Source organism: Malurus melanocephalus, unplaced genomic scaffold (genome assembly GCF_030028575.1).
Source record: "Malurus melanocephalus ecotype Western Australia unplaced genomic scaffold, MMel_1.1 scaffold_524, whole genome shotgun sequence".
Lineage (NCBI taxonomy): Eukaryota > Metazoa > Chordata > Aves > Passeriformes > Maluridae > Malurus > Malurus melanocephalus.
Genome location: NW_026623756.1, coordinates 260,803 through 274,976, shown reverse-complemented (window position 1 = coordinate 274,976; position 14,174 = coordinate 260,803). Strand labels below are relative to the sequence as shown.

General features: G+C 45.0%; 2 protein-coding genes across 4 annotated transcripts in view; one reads left to right on the top strand and one right to left on the bottom strand.

Annotated features, from left to right (window-relative positions):
* KLF7 (KLF transcription factor 7) overlaps window positions 1–5,543 on the bottom strand; it is a 123,686-nt gene extending 118,143 nt beyond the window's left edge. The window contains exons 1-2 of the mRNA XM_057381714.1: window positions 5,307–5,543; window positions 4,720–5,256 (exon numbers count right to left, since the gene is read on the bottom strand). Coding sequence (XP_057237697.1) covers window positions 4,720–5,256; window positions 5,307–5,543 — 774 coding nt within the window. The remainder of the gene's footprint in view (window positions 1–4,719; window positions 5,257–5,306) is intronic.
* The window catches only part of CREB1 (cAMP responsive element binding protein 1), a 37,735-nt gene continuing 28,877 nt past the window's right edge, over window positions 5,317–14,174 (top strand). Inside the window, exons 1-2 of one of the 3 annotated variants that reach the window (XM_057381721.1) lie at window positions 5,322–5,379; window positions 11,504–11,636. The gene's annotated coding sequence lies outside the window, so the exon portion shown is untranslated. Of the gene's footprint in view, window positions 5,380–11,503; window positions 11,637–14,174 lie in introns of all 3 variants that reach the window. The other 2 variants (XM_057381722.1, XM_057381720.1) reach the window with 2 other exon arrangements.

Genomic DNA, 14,174 nt, shown 5'->3' with positions numbered 1-14,174 from the left:
GGAGAGGTTCACAGAGAACTGTCTCCCGTGGGAGGGACCCCACGGCAACGCAAGGGAAGGACTCCTCTCCCTCAGCAGCTGCAGAGGATCCGGTGATGAACTGAGCAACCCCACACCCTGAACTGACCAACCCCACACCTGCACTGACCAACCCTACACTGACCAACCCCACACCCTGAACTGACCAAACCCCACACCCTGAACTGACCAACCCCATACCCTGAACTGACCAACCCCACACCTGAACTGACCAACCCCACTGACCAACCCCACACCCTGAACTGACCAAACCCCACACCCTGAACTGACCAACCCCATACCCTGCACTGACCAACCCCACACCCTGCACTGACCAACCCCACACCCTGTTCACCCCCATCCCGCTTTGCACTGTCGGTCAGAAGGGGGGAGGGAGTGGGGAGAAGATCGATGTCTTTGAGGGTATTATTTTATTTCTCATTCTCCTCTGACTTTATTAGTAATAAATTCACTTCATAACTTAAGTGGAGCCTGGTTTGTCCATCAAGCATTTCCTCCCTGTTCCTTATCTCAACTCATGAACCCCTTTGTTAATTTTTTTTCCTTCGCTCTTCTCTGCCCAGTGGTGGGGGAGAGCAAGTGAGCAGGTGTTGTGGGTGCCTGGCTTTCAGCCAGCATTCAAAACCACGACAGGCCTGTATAAAATACTTTTGTGTTGCTGTCTTTACAGCTGTGTGTAGACTGAAAACACGTGTGCATCTGTGTTTCCACAATAAATATTGTCTTTCATGCTGCCAGTGCAGCAGGGTTGCCTGCTCCAGATGACTTCGCGTGTGTTGTGACCCTGCCATGCCACACAGCCAAGCACAAACCYTTCCTGATCCAAATGTCACTCGTTAGCCTTTATGAACCCTGGGCCAGGGGCACGCAACTGCAGTGCTGTGTGCAAGGAATCTGCTGCCCAGGGTAACCAACCTGCATGCTGTAAGCTAATGAATTTGCTTTGAGGYGTAATTGTAAGAAAAGTAATTAATCTTGCTGGGTTTCACTCATCACCAAGCAAACTTTTGCTCATGAAGAAGAAAACTGCTGAGCATTCCAATTCACTAAGCCAGCCTCTCCCTGTTGGACTTGGTGAGTAATTGGCACATTGTCGCCATCCCATTTTCCAGAGCTTCCCCAAGAGGCAGCTGCAAAAGGAAGGTGTAGATGTCAGTGGGGAAGGGGGTTTTGCAGCTCAGACTTTCGCTCCCTCTCCCAGAGAAGTTCTGAGTTCGATTCATGCCCCAGTTTTGCTCAGAAGGGAAGGAGGAACGTGCAAAACAGCTGTCAGAAGGTTCCACAGSAGTTGTGTGTGAGATGTCCACAGAGCCCTGCCACTCAGCCAGTCTGAGTCAAGGATGAATTYTGTTTCCATCCATCCAYCTATTGTTTAAGCCTCTGCGATAGYGCAAGARATGGAGATACACAACACTGTGTAGCTGCCTAAGGGTGGTCCTGGCTAGTYTGGAGGACCACCAGTGGCACTCTCATCACTCAGGATAAGAGTGTTACCCACATTTCTGATGGTAGCCATACACTGAGATCTGGTTATTGCACTTTATTTGCCTTTCAAGGACCAGAATTTATTCCCTTAAGGGTTTATTGTAGTGATTCTTCAGGCTTGCTGCACAGGGGCAATTCAGTTTTGGGAAACATGCATAGGTGGTGAATGTATGTGATTTTTGTCACTTGGGTGAGCAAAAAATRCTGAGGAAACACAAACATTAACACAAAGGACAAAGAGAAGGATCGGAAAACAGGTAAAGATGTCCATGAGTCAAACAAGAGACACTCAGATGGCTACATTTGTTCTGCTCATCACAAATATCTTCTCAAAGTACCTTACTACTAAAAGGAGCACCAAGGATGAATATTTATACTTTGATCTCAAAATCACTTCTGGAAATGCAGAAGTTTTAGCAAAATGTTCATGTTTTAGATGCATTAAACTGGGTCTTTAATTACCTCGTTTGATTTACATCTGTACATGATAACAAAGTGTAGAGAAGATACTTTATTAAACACACATTAAAATATTAAAACTCTGTGCAATGGGGCTAGAGTTTGAATGTCAAAACACTATCAAAAAGAACCCTCTACMTCAGTATCCTGTGAAATGAGAAGGATGTGATGGTAAGACAAGCCTTTTSCACTTCCCTTGGTGATTTGGAGTGAGAAGCACTTCCATTCACTGTCAATGAATGGACCAAATCAAGAACASTGATTTTAGATTTCTTGCTTGTCTCAAAAGCTTTACATGGAAGAAACATTCTGCTCCCAATAGCAGTTGTAAAAGACCCATTTAGTGCATGGAGATTTTCATATCGTAGCAGACTCTGCATAGAGATTTTCATGTCCTAGCRGACTCCAAAAAGGGAAAACAATCTTCAAAAATTATGTCAGCCTTACACTGCAGTCAGGAACAGGTATGAATCAAAGGCACGGCAGAGGTCCACAACAGCCAGGGCAAAAATGGCCAAGGCCACGCTGTGCTGCAACCTCAGAGCTCCTGTCTGCMGGCAGGGCAGAGGGGAAAGTGCAGTGGAAGCAGAAAATAATGGCCCAAGCCATAGCACATGTTGTCAATAAAACAATGTTCTAGCTGTTTTACCTAAGCTACYTTTTTTTTTTATTATTATTTTTAAGTATCAAAGGTGGAGTTTTTTCAGTTTATTTTAGAATAACTGTAGTTGACAAAATCTAAGGCAAAGTACAACTGKAATTGCTCCCTGCACCATCTCTTGTGATTTTTGTAGCAGTTTGATGAAACTCAGCAGAGGTAAAATAATTTCAACCTTTTTGAGAAAACAAAACTTGCGATGAACCAAATGGCACACCAGTGCCATGTGATGCGGTGCACCTTGCAGTGTCGTGCCAGGCCAGCTGCAAAAATGAACCAGATTTGGAGCTTCAAATCTTGTTATGTAGTGCCATCTTGAGGTCTTGGGAAATGAAAAGCAGCTTTTCTGAGCATGGATAATTGTTACCTGGTTGCAGTTGGAGCAGTCCATTCTTCATGGTGTATGATGAGTACATTCAGCTGTGTTTGTGAACTGGAGAAGATGGAGATGGACTCACCTGGCTGGAGCACCACAGGCTCTTTCCAGGCACCCTGGGGACCGAGGAAGGGGGTCTGGGCAGCTGCCCCAGCAGTGGGGCACACAGGGACGGGATCCCCATGGAGGGGTACAGCCCAGTAGGGGTGGGGGTAGCAAATCCCCCATGGAATCAGTGTATTTGAGGGGACATGCCTGGTCCTTTGATACCATCCCCATGGCAAACTCCTAGAAAAGCTGGCAGCCAATGATGGGCACAGGTGCACTCCTCACTGGKCTAAGAACTGGCTGGATGGCTGGGCCCAGAAAGTGGTGTTGAATGGTGTCTCATCCAGTTGGGATCCAGTCACTAGTGGTGTCCCCCAAGGATAGTGTAGGGTCCCGTTTTATTCAATATCTTTATTGATGATATGGAAGCGGGGTTGAGTCTACCGTTAGCAAACTAGCAGATGACACCAAGTTGGGTGGGASTGTTGAWCTGCTGGAGGGCAGGAATGCTCTGCAGGCGAATCTGGACAGGCTGGRTCAATGGTGAGATCAATGAGGTTCAACAAGACAGAGTGCCAGGTCCTGCACTTGGGTCACAACAACCCCATGCAGCTCCAGGCTGGGGTGGACTGGCTGGAGCAGAGCTCAGCAGCAAAGGACCTGGGGGTGCTGGTCAACAGCAGCTGAACACGAGCCAGCAGTGCTCAGGTGGCCAGCAAGGCCAGTGACACCTGGCCTGTGTCAGGAGTAGAGTGGCCAGCAGGACCAGTGACACAGAAGGGAAGACTCGGACCACTCAATATGAGTTATAAGCGAACTTTGATTTATTGCAAACAATGTCTAAGCTTTATAGTGTACATAATTAGCTCATACATATTCTATAATACATATATTTCATAGGTCCACGTCCTAAACATCAACTCCACCTTCAATGATTCACTTGCCAATTTCCCTTATCTACTTCTACTTTTTCCCATGGCTAACCAACACAAGTATCTTGTAGGGAGTTTCCAGCGGCTTAAAAACACGATGTCCTTGCATTGCTTTCTTATTGCTTCAGAAGAATTGTTCACACAATCTCAGTAATTATTCTAGCTGAGTGCGATACCTGTACCCCTCCATCTCAACATGTCTACGTGACCCCTCTCAGCTAGCCAGCCCTCCACAGACCAGGGCACCGACTGTCCCTCTGTACTAGCCACAGGTGAGGCCACACCTCAAGCGCCGTGTCCAGTTCTGGATATTTGTCTCAGGAAGAGCATTGAAGTGCTGGGGCATGTCCAGAGAAGGGAAKTGGAGCTGGTGAAGGGTCTGGAGCACAAATCCTGTGAGGAGCGGCTGAGGGAGAAAAAGAGACCCAGGAGGGACCTTTTTGCTCTCAACAACGACCTGAAAGGAGGGTGTAGCCAGATGGGAGTCGGTCTCTTCTCCCAGGCAACTAGTGATAGGACAAAAGGACATAGTCTTAAGCTGAGCCTGGGGAGGTTTAGGTTGGACATTAGGAAGAATTCCTTCGCAAAAAGATGGTCAGATATTGGAATGGACTGCCCGGGGAGGTGGTGGAGTYACGGTCCCTGGACGTGTTTAAGGAATTCGAACGTTTAGTGCTATGGTGTAATTGGCACTGTGGTGTTCAGTCCCAGGTGAGACTCGCCGATCCCAGGGATCTTTTCCAGCCCGATGGATTCTGTGAATCTGCGCTGAAACGGGCGGGGGGCGCGGGTGCCTGAGGGGAACCGGGCGCGCGCTCCGACACGCGCCTCCGGGTCCTCTCGGCCGCTTCCGTGAGCGCTCGCGAGTTTCCGGCMGCCTCGGCCGCGCGCACGGCGGGAGGGGTGAGAGGGGGGGAGGGGGGTGAGCGCGCGCCCTGCCCCCCCCCCACTCCCCCCGCAGCTCCGCTCGGTGCTTCCCGCGCGGGCCGCCCCGGGGCGGAAGCGCCGCTCGCGCTTTCGCGCCGCCCGCTCGGCTCTTTCCGCCTCCCCCTCCGGGGCGCTTCGTTCGTTTCCGCGGCCACTCGGCTCTTTCCGCGGGGGCCGGCGGCGCGCTCGGCCGTTCCCGCCGCCTGCCGGGCGCTCGGCGCTTTCCGTGAGCGCTCGGCGGTTTCCGTGCGGGGCCGGGCGCTCTCGGCGCTTGCTCCCTGGCTGGCGCTCCTCAGTCGGCCGCTGCCTGCCTGTCGCCGGGCTGGGAGCGCCTGTGTGTGTGAGTGACGCGGCGGAGGTGTAGTTTGACGCGGTGTGTTACGTGGGGGAGAGAATAAAACTGCGGCGAGATCCCAGGCGCGAACGAAAGCAGTGACGGAGCAGCCTGGTAACCGGTAAGAGGAGGACGGCGCCCAGCAAACAGGGGCGGGGGGGAGGGAAGGAAATGGAGCCCGGCGGGGACCAGGGGAGCCGCCGGGCGGCAGGACGCGGGGGCCCGGCTGCGCACCGCCCGCGGGAGGGGCGCCCGCCTTAAAGATGGAGCCGAGCCCTGCAACATCCCCGCCGCGCYGCGAACAAAGGATAATGGCGGATGGGAGCCGGCCCGGCGGCGGCCGCCACGGCCGGGCGGCGGCGGCTCTGTCGGCAGCCAGCGGCGGCGCTCAGCGCGGCGGGGAATGGGCACCGCGCCCCCCGGCCCCCGGAGGAGGCGGCGGAGGAGACGACGACGAGGGGAAGCGGCGCCGGGAAGCGGCCGCGCTACCGCCCGCGCCCACTCCCTGCCCCGCCGTGTGCGCTCCGGCTCTCGCTCCCCCGCTGCCACCCCCCGGCCCCGCCGGGCTCCGGGGACCCTCCCGCGGGGCCGCCGCGGCCCCCCGCGCCCGCCGGAGTTCCGCTTGTACGGATAAACAAACAGACTCCCGCCGTGATGGACACGAGTGCATGGGGCGCTCCCCGGCTCTGTAACGAGAAGCTTTTAATAAAATCTCTGCTCGGAAGCCGGGGCAGCGCTTGGTCTGGTGGTTCGCTGTTTCTCCGTCTCCGGGAGGCCGCGACGGGCAGTGGTGCCGGTCACCCAACACCCCGCTCCGGGCGGGACCCGCGGGCAGAGCCCGAGCCCGGCGCGCAGGTCACGTAACCGGGATACGGTTCCCTCTCGCCGCGCTGCTTCTCCCCTGSTAGTATTTTTAACCCAAAGTGAACTTGAGCCAGGCTGCGGCYGATAAATCTCGGTTTGGGATTTGCTTTTGCCAGTTTTCCACAGACTTGGGTGCTGCACAGCGAACAGGATTTGACCTCTATCCCAGCTTTAATAGCAAATGTCAGCTCAAATGCCTTTTTCCACCTTACACCAGCCTTGCCTTGATGCAGCTGTGGGCCTTTTTTCCCTGTTTTCTTGCCTAGAATAGAAGACGGTGTTTTGACTTCATTCTACTTTCAAATCCTGGGTATCTGCTGTTTTGTGTACAGTAGTAAATAACAACGTGGCAGAYGTAAACTTTCTAAGCAAAGATTATYACACCTCTTAAATGTATACAAGGATGAAAAATTTTAAATGGTTATACGACTTTTCTTTACAAAACACTTTTTAAATTTCTGTGTCTTCCTCTTAAATATTGAAATGCCTTCTCACAATCTGCTTCTGTAATAACACCTGTCTTTTTTTTTTTTCCCTGGGGTTAGAGACATGTTTCCTATCTCTTAAATAAAAGACCAGAGACTTCTCAGAAATATCATGTATCTCTGTTTAGTTGCATTCTGACCACAGCTAAACACTACTTCAGAATACAGGAATTTTTAAACTCTTGCATTCTTTCCTTGTATCAACAAATATAGATCTATACAGTAAAATATGAAGTCACTGAAATAAGTTTTATTCAAAATGGGTGTTTGTGATTCACWTGTATATTTCCTTGTATGTGAATTTCTGTTTTCTGTCACTTTCACCACTTCTTTTGAAATGAAGGCCAAAGATGCTCTACATCACTTCGCTGAATAATACCAACATGAGAAGAGGGTTTCTAAAGTTTTGATTAATAGACATCTGAGCTGTYGATAGTGATTAAAGAGAGTGTAATTGTTGCTGTATTTCATTCATTCTCGGTTTGATGGAATACGCACTACATTTTAAATACAAAAATAGGACAAAAAATTCTTGCTTATTTGTTTTAGTAAAACATTTTATTCTGTTTCATAATAGAGTGGAAGACTCTCAGATCCATATTTTATAACACCGATCTCTGCATTTCCTCACCAGCTTTATACCCTCAGAGAGCAAAGGGAGCAGAAAGGTGGTTGTRTATTTGCTAAGCAGGTGACCTAAAATGAAATAGTTGCATGAAGGAAAGAAGAGTGTAATAATTTTTAAGGTTTTCATGTAATTGATAGAGCACCAGTATTCAGATTWGTACTCTCAGTATGGTGTCTGGATCTGCACTGAATGGTCTGCATCTAATTTTTTTCCTCACAGTTTTGGTGATAGGTGTGTCTGCTTTGGGTAAAAATAATGGAAATAATCAAAGAAGAAAATGCAACACAAAAAACATCCCAAAGGTCTAAAAGGGGGAGAGGGTTTGCTGATAGAGAAAATTTAGAAACATCTCATTTAGACTGTCAAGTCATCAATCTGGCAGTTTCTTGGAAACCTGCACCAGCTCAGCTATTGCTGTACAAAATCTGTCGTGGATTTTACCCTGCAGACTAGCTGTTCTGCTGCAGTAAGAAGCAGCCTCTTCCTGCCTRAGTGCAGCTGCAGCTCCATAGGTGCATATTTTGATAGCAGACAAGGCCCCAACTTGGAAATTCTGTTGGCACCATTTTGAAACAAATGGGATATTCACACTTCACCTCTATTTTTAGAACTCTGGAAGCAAGTGGAGATCAGTTAACTCATGCCACACTTCTTAAGGCTTTTGTGCAGTGAGAAGGCCGTGTTAGCTTTCTGACACTAATTTAACTAAAGTTAGTTTCATGGGACACAACAACAGCCCTCATCTACAGAAACAGCCCTACTCAATTAGGTTTGAGCTCTCTAGTACCCTTGCCTGCACACAGTTGAAGTTTCTTGACAAGGCACTGATTTTTTTTTTCTCTGAATCAAAATTGTGTTGCCTCATCTGCAGTCTGTGAGGTCATATTTCATAATTATTATGAAAACCTGAGCAGCCTGCCGCTAATGATCTATGTACATCTCCCATCATAAAGGCATTGACAGCTATTTTGTTCTTCAAAGCTTTTAGATCACTTGATTGTTCTGCAGTTAAAAAAGGTGAGTGAGAACAAATGTAACACCTTTGGGTTTTCCATATTTCAGAAACAGCCTTGTCAGCTGTGCAGAAGGTGAAAATGTGCCAGGCTCTAGTTGGCCTTTCAGGTAAAGTAGCACTTGAAAACAGCAAGAATTGTCTGCTCCTGTTTTTGTCTGGCCCTGCTGGATTTATAGCATTATGCGTGAAGTGGAAAGAATAGAAAAACTCAGTGTTGGAAGAGCCACTTTAAGGTGAGAGGATAAAGAATTTRGAGAAGTGTGCTCCTGTTTAGATGCACCTGTGTGGTTTATCTAACATATGTACATACAAGTTTGAAGCAGCACTGACACTTGTTACTCAGAGTGATTTTGAGTAGAGTGCAGAGACGTACAGGATATTATCCTAATATAATAAGCATTCTATTTTTCTCCGGAGAATAATATTGTGAGGTTTTATACTTGTAGTAAATCAAGGCCATTAAGTGAAAGATGGAAAAATAGTTCCAAAAATAGGAGTGTCCTGCCAGTTGCTGTTCTGCGTGTCTTTACTTTTCAGCTGTRCTCTGACAGGAGAATGCACTGACTTCTGGAGACATGGTTACAGGAAGCCTTTCAGGGAGCTATTTTGAAGCTACCTTAATGCAGAAAACTAAAATAAAAATCTCTATCCTTGATGCTTTTACTCTTTTTGGAGGGGAGAGCTAAAGTGATGTGTAAAAGTCTCTGTCCTTCGAAGTGTTTTCAGTGATAGTTTGGTTGGTCAGTGAGGTTATCAGGCAAACTTCCCTGCACATGGAATAACTAAAGGTGGGTTGTATTTTCCTCTTTTTCAGGTAGATTTCTAAACTTAGAGGAGGTAGCCTAAGAAATCCAGGAATTCTTGAAGCTTATCTACTGGCTGATGAACTGAAACCATAGTTCCTAATAGTATTTTTTGGCACTGGTCAAAGCATCTTCCATGTCTTTTCCACTGCGCTGGCAAAAATGCTTGGACTACTGCATGGGGAAATGATCCAGCTGGTTGAGGGGTGTGGAGCCTGGTTCTTTTTCACCTGGATCATTCCCTGCCCTGGTTGCTGCATGGCTGCACAGTAGCTGTACCAGTGTAATCAGGGGGAGGAATCAGGCTGGAATGAGTCGGGAGATAAGGGCAGCTCAAGCGGCTSTGCCGCTGAGAAAATGCAGCCTACATAAAAATTTGAAATTATCRCTGTGTTTGTAACTAAACTGGATGATACAAATCCTGCTGGGGTTCTTGCCACTGAGCTGAATCATTCAGCTAAGTTTAAGTTCTTACATGTGTTAACCATGGCCAAATGAACATGAACAACAGCTGTTCCCAAACTTCAATTTCATGTGTTCATACTGATKGTTGTGCTACTTATTTACTTGGCTTTAATACCTTTTGTGTGTTTTTTCTTACAAGTTCTCTGTGCACTTTTTTTTTTTATTCTTCACATTTTAAGTTCTCCCTGCTTTTCTCTACCGTTCTTTGCTGCAATATTTTATTTGTCTCCTCAGAAATTCAACAACCTCCTGTGACATTTTGGGTCCAGTATTATATTCACTTTTCTTACAGGTGCTACCCTAAATCTCATTCTCTACTGCTATTCCAGTATCAATTAGATTTTGCTTTCTCTTGCACCTTTCCTGGGGCTTGAATGTCAAATCTCATCTGTAAAATCTCTCTCATCATCTTTTATACCCCATTAAATAATGGATGGGAAGCAGTATTTTCTTGCCCTTTTTTTCTGATGACACATCATCTGGCTGTGTGTAGCTGGCCTGGCCTCAAAATCCCCTGGTGCCTGTCCATTCCTCCAAGTGGCATGCAGTGTAAGCAGGATTTGTAAATTTACACCTGTGTGGATTGTAGTGAGCTTGCTTTCTCTTGAAAAAAAATAAACCTAGGATATCACGCTAGATGTAGAACCCCTGCCTTCTTTGTGAAACTCACCAACATTTTTCTTTTGTGCTGATAGGAGAATTCTGGGAGGTAAAAAGGGAGGGAAGATGTGGAAAAGAGTACTGTATACTAACACCGCAGTATAACCAACAGCATACCGACAAAAGTAGTCTGTTGCTGTGGTTTTGTYTGAGCTGATACAAAACTGTATTTGGCTCTCAAGAGACAGACATCTTGTTCTCTCCTCTCCTGCTCCTGGTTGTGTTGGACCATCCCTTTACATTGGCTGTAGTGTTGATTGTATGTAAAATGTAATAAGCCAGTTCAAGTTACTAACCCAGGAGAGAACTGCTTGTTCAGTAGTTTAATTTTCTCCTGCATGAGTAARCTGAATTGGTTGGTGATTGAGATGCTGTTAGCACAAACACCAGTGCAAATTGGCAGAGTATCTGTAGGGAGAGGAAGGAGGGAAACACAACTTTCTCCCTTCTGCAGCAGAGAGCTGTKTCAGCAGATGCATCTTGGGGAATGRCAGCATATCCATGACTTGGAGCGAAAGAAGGAAGAGTTGGGCTCTGTCCACGGAGATCAGAGCCACATGAGTTTGTCTTTGCAGCTAGGAAAGCTAGAACACAGTAAGTAGAAGAAAAAAGAAACAAACAAAAAACAATGTAAGAGGAAAGTTTCCTTGTWTTAAAAGCCTGGTGATACCTTTGTGATTGAACTAACTGCTCCTTATCAGAGGCAGATTTCAGTCTTCTCAAGAGGTTAGATCAGTTTACATCTTAGGTCCTTTTCACTGTGAGGAGCCCAGTCAGCTGGGGAGAATTATATATAACATGTCTTTAGTGAAGCTCAACTGGAAACAAGAAGTTCCAGAAGGGGTCCAGGTCCAACACTTGGGTATACATCCTGTGAGTTGGCCCAAAGCACCAGGGCAGTGAGCTCGCTGTAGTTTCACTGTTGCTACAAACTGATAAATGCATTGGCCTGTCTTCCATATTGTAAAACAATTAATGGTGGCCAAAACTACAGGCATGAAAGTTGTAGTGTAAATTTAATGTRGCAGGTGTAACTAGTGCACGTTTCCCTGAGCTGGGGAGAGGAGGAAGTGTGTTACCTGCTGCAAACAGCTGCTTTGTCAGCACTATGACTGTATGAAAAATGCATCTCTGCCCAGTTCTCAGAAAGCTAATGTTGACTGTGTAAAAAATAGTCATCCTAAAATAGTCACCTTAAGCAGAGTCATCAGAACAACAGTAATCAAATTACAGAATATAGGTRTTTTCTCCAGCATCTTTGTTGGCTTCCCACAGTCTTGTGACACCTCTACCCATGATTTGCTCTACTTTGCTTTCATTGACAGGCCTGGCTGCAACAGGGTAGACTCTGCTCCATCTTCCTTGTTCCTGCTCCTGTGCCAGTAGCACCAGTACGGCTGCCTGTGAACTGGATCAGAGAGTTGGTCCAGGCTAGAAATTTGTTGTGTTTCCTTGTCTGTAAGTGCAAATTGGTTGCTTGGTCCTATTTCCTACACAGCTTTGCAGACAGATGTRAGGGTGTAAATAAGAAAGGATTTAGAGGAAAACGGAGCCTGAGTTGGCAGTGCTGCCAGTGGAAATGCTTGCAAGACTGTAGTTGCAGAATGCAAAATGGAGATTTTCTTTTGGTGCAACACACTGATGTAAAACATGGATTCTGTTTGTTTCTCTGGCCCCTGTTGGTTCATCTCTCAGTGGCTCCCGTTGCTTACTTGGGGTCATTGCTGACTTTGAGCATTACCAGCAAATCACACCCCTGTTCCATGGGGATAGTCATGTTGCTCACAGGTAATGCAGGTCTTAATCTCCAGTTAAGTATTTGAGAAACAAATTATTCTCTGTTTGGGGATGACAAATCTGCRGAGTAGATCTGCCTAGCAGACATATGATAAATCTTTTTCCTTTAAAAGGCTCTCATGTACTGCCCAGGCAAATTTAAAAAAATGCATGAAAAATAAACCAGAATCTACTTGGTTGATAACATTAATTCAAATCATTTTACTACAAAGTTTGACTGTTTCAGTTGGCTTTTAGAGAGAAGCTGGGTCATAGATTTAATTTTGGTGCATTAAGCAACATAGTCAGATCATGCTTCAAGAGTAGTGCTAATAGGCCAAGCAACAGTGTTTTCAATAAAACTAATAAAGCCAGAGAAATTTTAGGATTTTAAATAACAGTTTCTTAACTGAGGTTTAAGACCTAGATCTTTAATTTCAATGTTGCAATTAATTTTGTGAATAGGATGCATTCAGAAATTGGACGGGCAAGGTTTTGTAAGGAAGTGCTGTTTTTCTTGGGCATACTCTATGCTTGCACTCCAACCTCAGAAAGAATTCAAAAGTTTTTACTTCCTGGAGAGCATTGAAGCAAAAAATACTCTACAGTGTCTGTTAAAAGTGAAACAAAGTTTTTAAATCATAAAAAAACTATGATGCTTTCACAAATATGGGTATTTTAAATTTWTTTTAGATATTTAACTTGATATTTGGCAATTGACAGCTTTGTATGAATAACTCAGTCTTCTTTCAGGTGACCATTTCTAAAGATGCTCTATTAATAAAGCAATGTAAACATTGGTCTGAAACATCCATTTTGTTGTGTTTTCTTTCTGAACTCATTAGAAGTGTTCTGGCTTTTTTAAACAAGACTTTCCAATATTTACCAAGTTACATTATGCTTTTGTACTATGGTTTGAACTCTAGAAATCCCACATATGTTCCAAGCATCAAACAGAGTGAGTACTGTTGGTTTTAWTTGTTTATGCCTGTCAAGCTTGCAGCATAAATATCTGAAGTGACATTTTTTATGAATTRGTGCTTTAGCCACTGACATTCAGAAGTGTTCTAGAAGCATTAGCAATGGAGCTGTCCCTTCTCACCACCAGACAGAATCTCAACAGACACAAATTCTACCTAAAATTCTCTTGTCATGTTTAACTGTACAGCTTATAAATACATGAAACTCYATGCATGCCCTAAGTTCCCCAACTGATTTGATAGTTCTCTGTAACACCACAATGATGTGAAGACAAATGTGATCTGTGTCACTTTGGGATTCCAGTATCTGTACATTTTCAGTGTACAGTATTTTGCTGAGGTGACCTACATTATTTAAACCTCTGGGTTTTTTTAAAAATTATTATTATTATTATTATTATTATTATTATTATTATTATTATTATTATTATTATTATTATTATTATTATTATTACATAAATAAAACAAATAGATGATGAAATTCAGGTGTCTAATTTTGCATTTGAGACCATACAAGGATCTTTAAATACTGACAGTTGCTCTTTCATTACACGGTGGAAAAGGAAACATTTACTTTATTTGTGGGAAAGTCCCCTAAACATCTGGGACTTCCCAGGAGATTGGAGTTTCAGAACATAAATTTACATTCATATTACTTTAGARTGTCATATTTAATCAGTGTAATTGATTCAGTCCAGTCTTAAGTACTTTATTCTGATAAATTAGATGTGTCTATTAATATTTTCACTATAAAATTAACAGAGACTCTGGAAGCATTTCTTTGGAATAGAAAGATTACAGGTAATAATAAACATGTTTATGTGGTTCTCTGGCTTTATCACATTATTCCCTTAAATCWTACCTGGTATGTAATTTAAATTAATACAATTAAGGAAACGCCYATATGGAGGTGATTCCTTTTTCTGTTACAGGTCTGAGATTACTGTGTGTTGTGTTTTTGGCCCTTGGACTTGGAGCACTCAGGTTAACCAGTGGCGTAGGCCTGTGTAATGCTAACTTTTTATTTGTATCTTTTTATAAGTTGTTCCTGATCTGCTCAGAACACCAAAAGAGCGCTGGGTGATCTCGTGTATAGCTTCAAAGTAGTTTTAGCTTTGTTCACACAAKCTTTGTCACATACCCATTGACTGAGCCTGTGGATTTCTGTAGCACATGTAGAGGGAAGCCTGTGCAGGAGGCTTAATCATATTAAATACTCTTGTCCTAGCTTAGGATCATC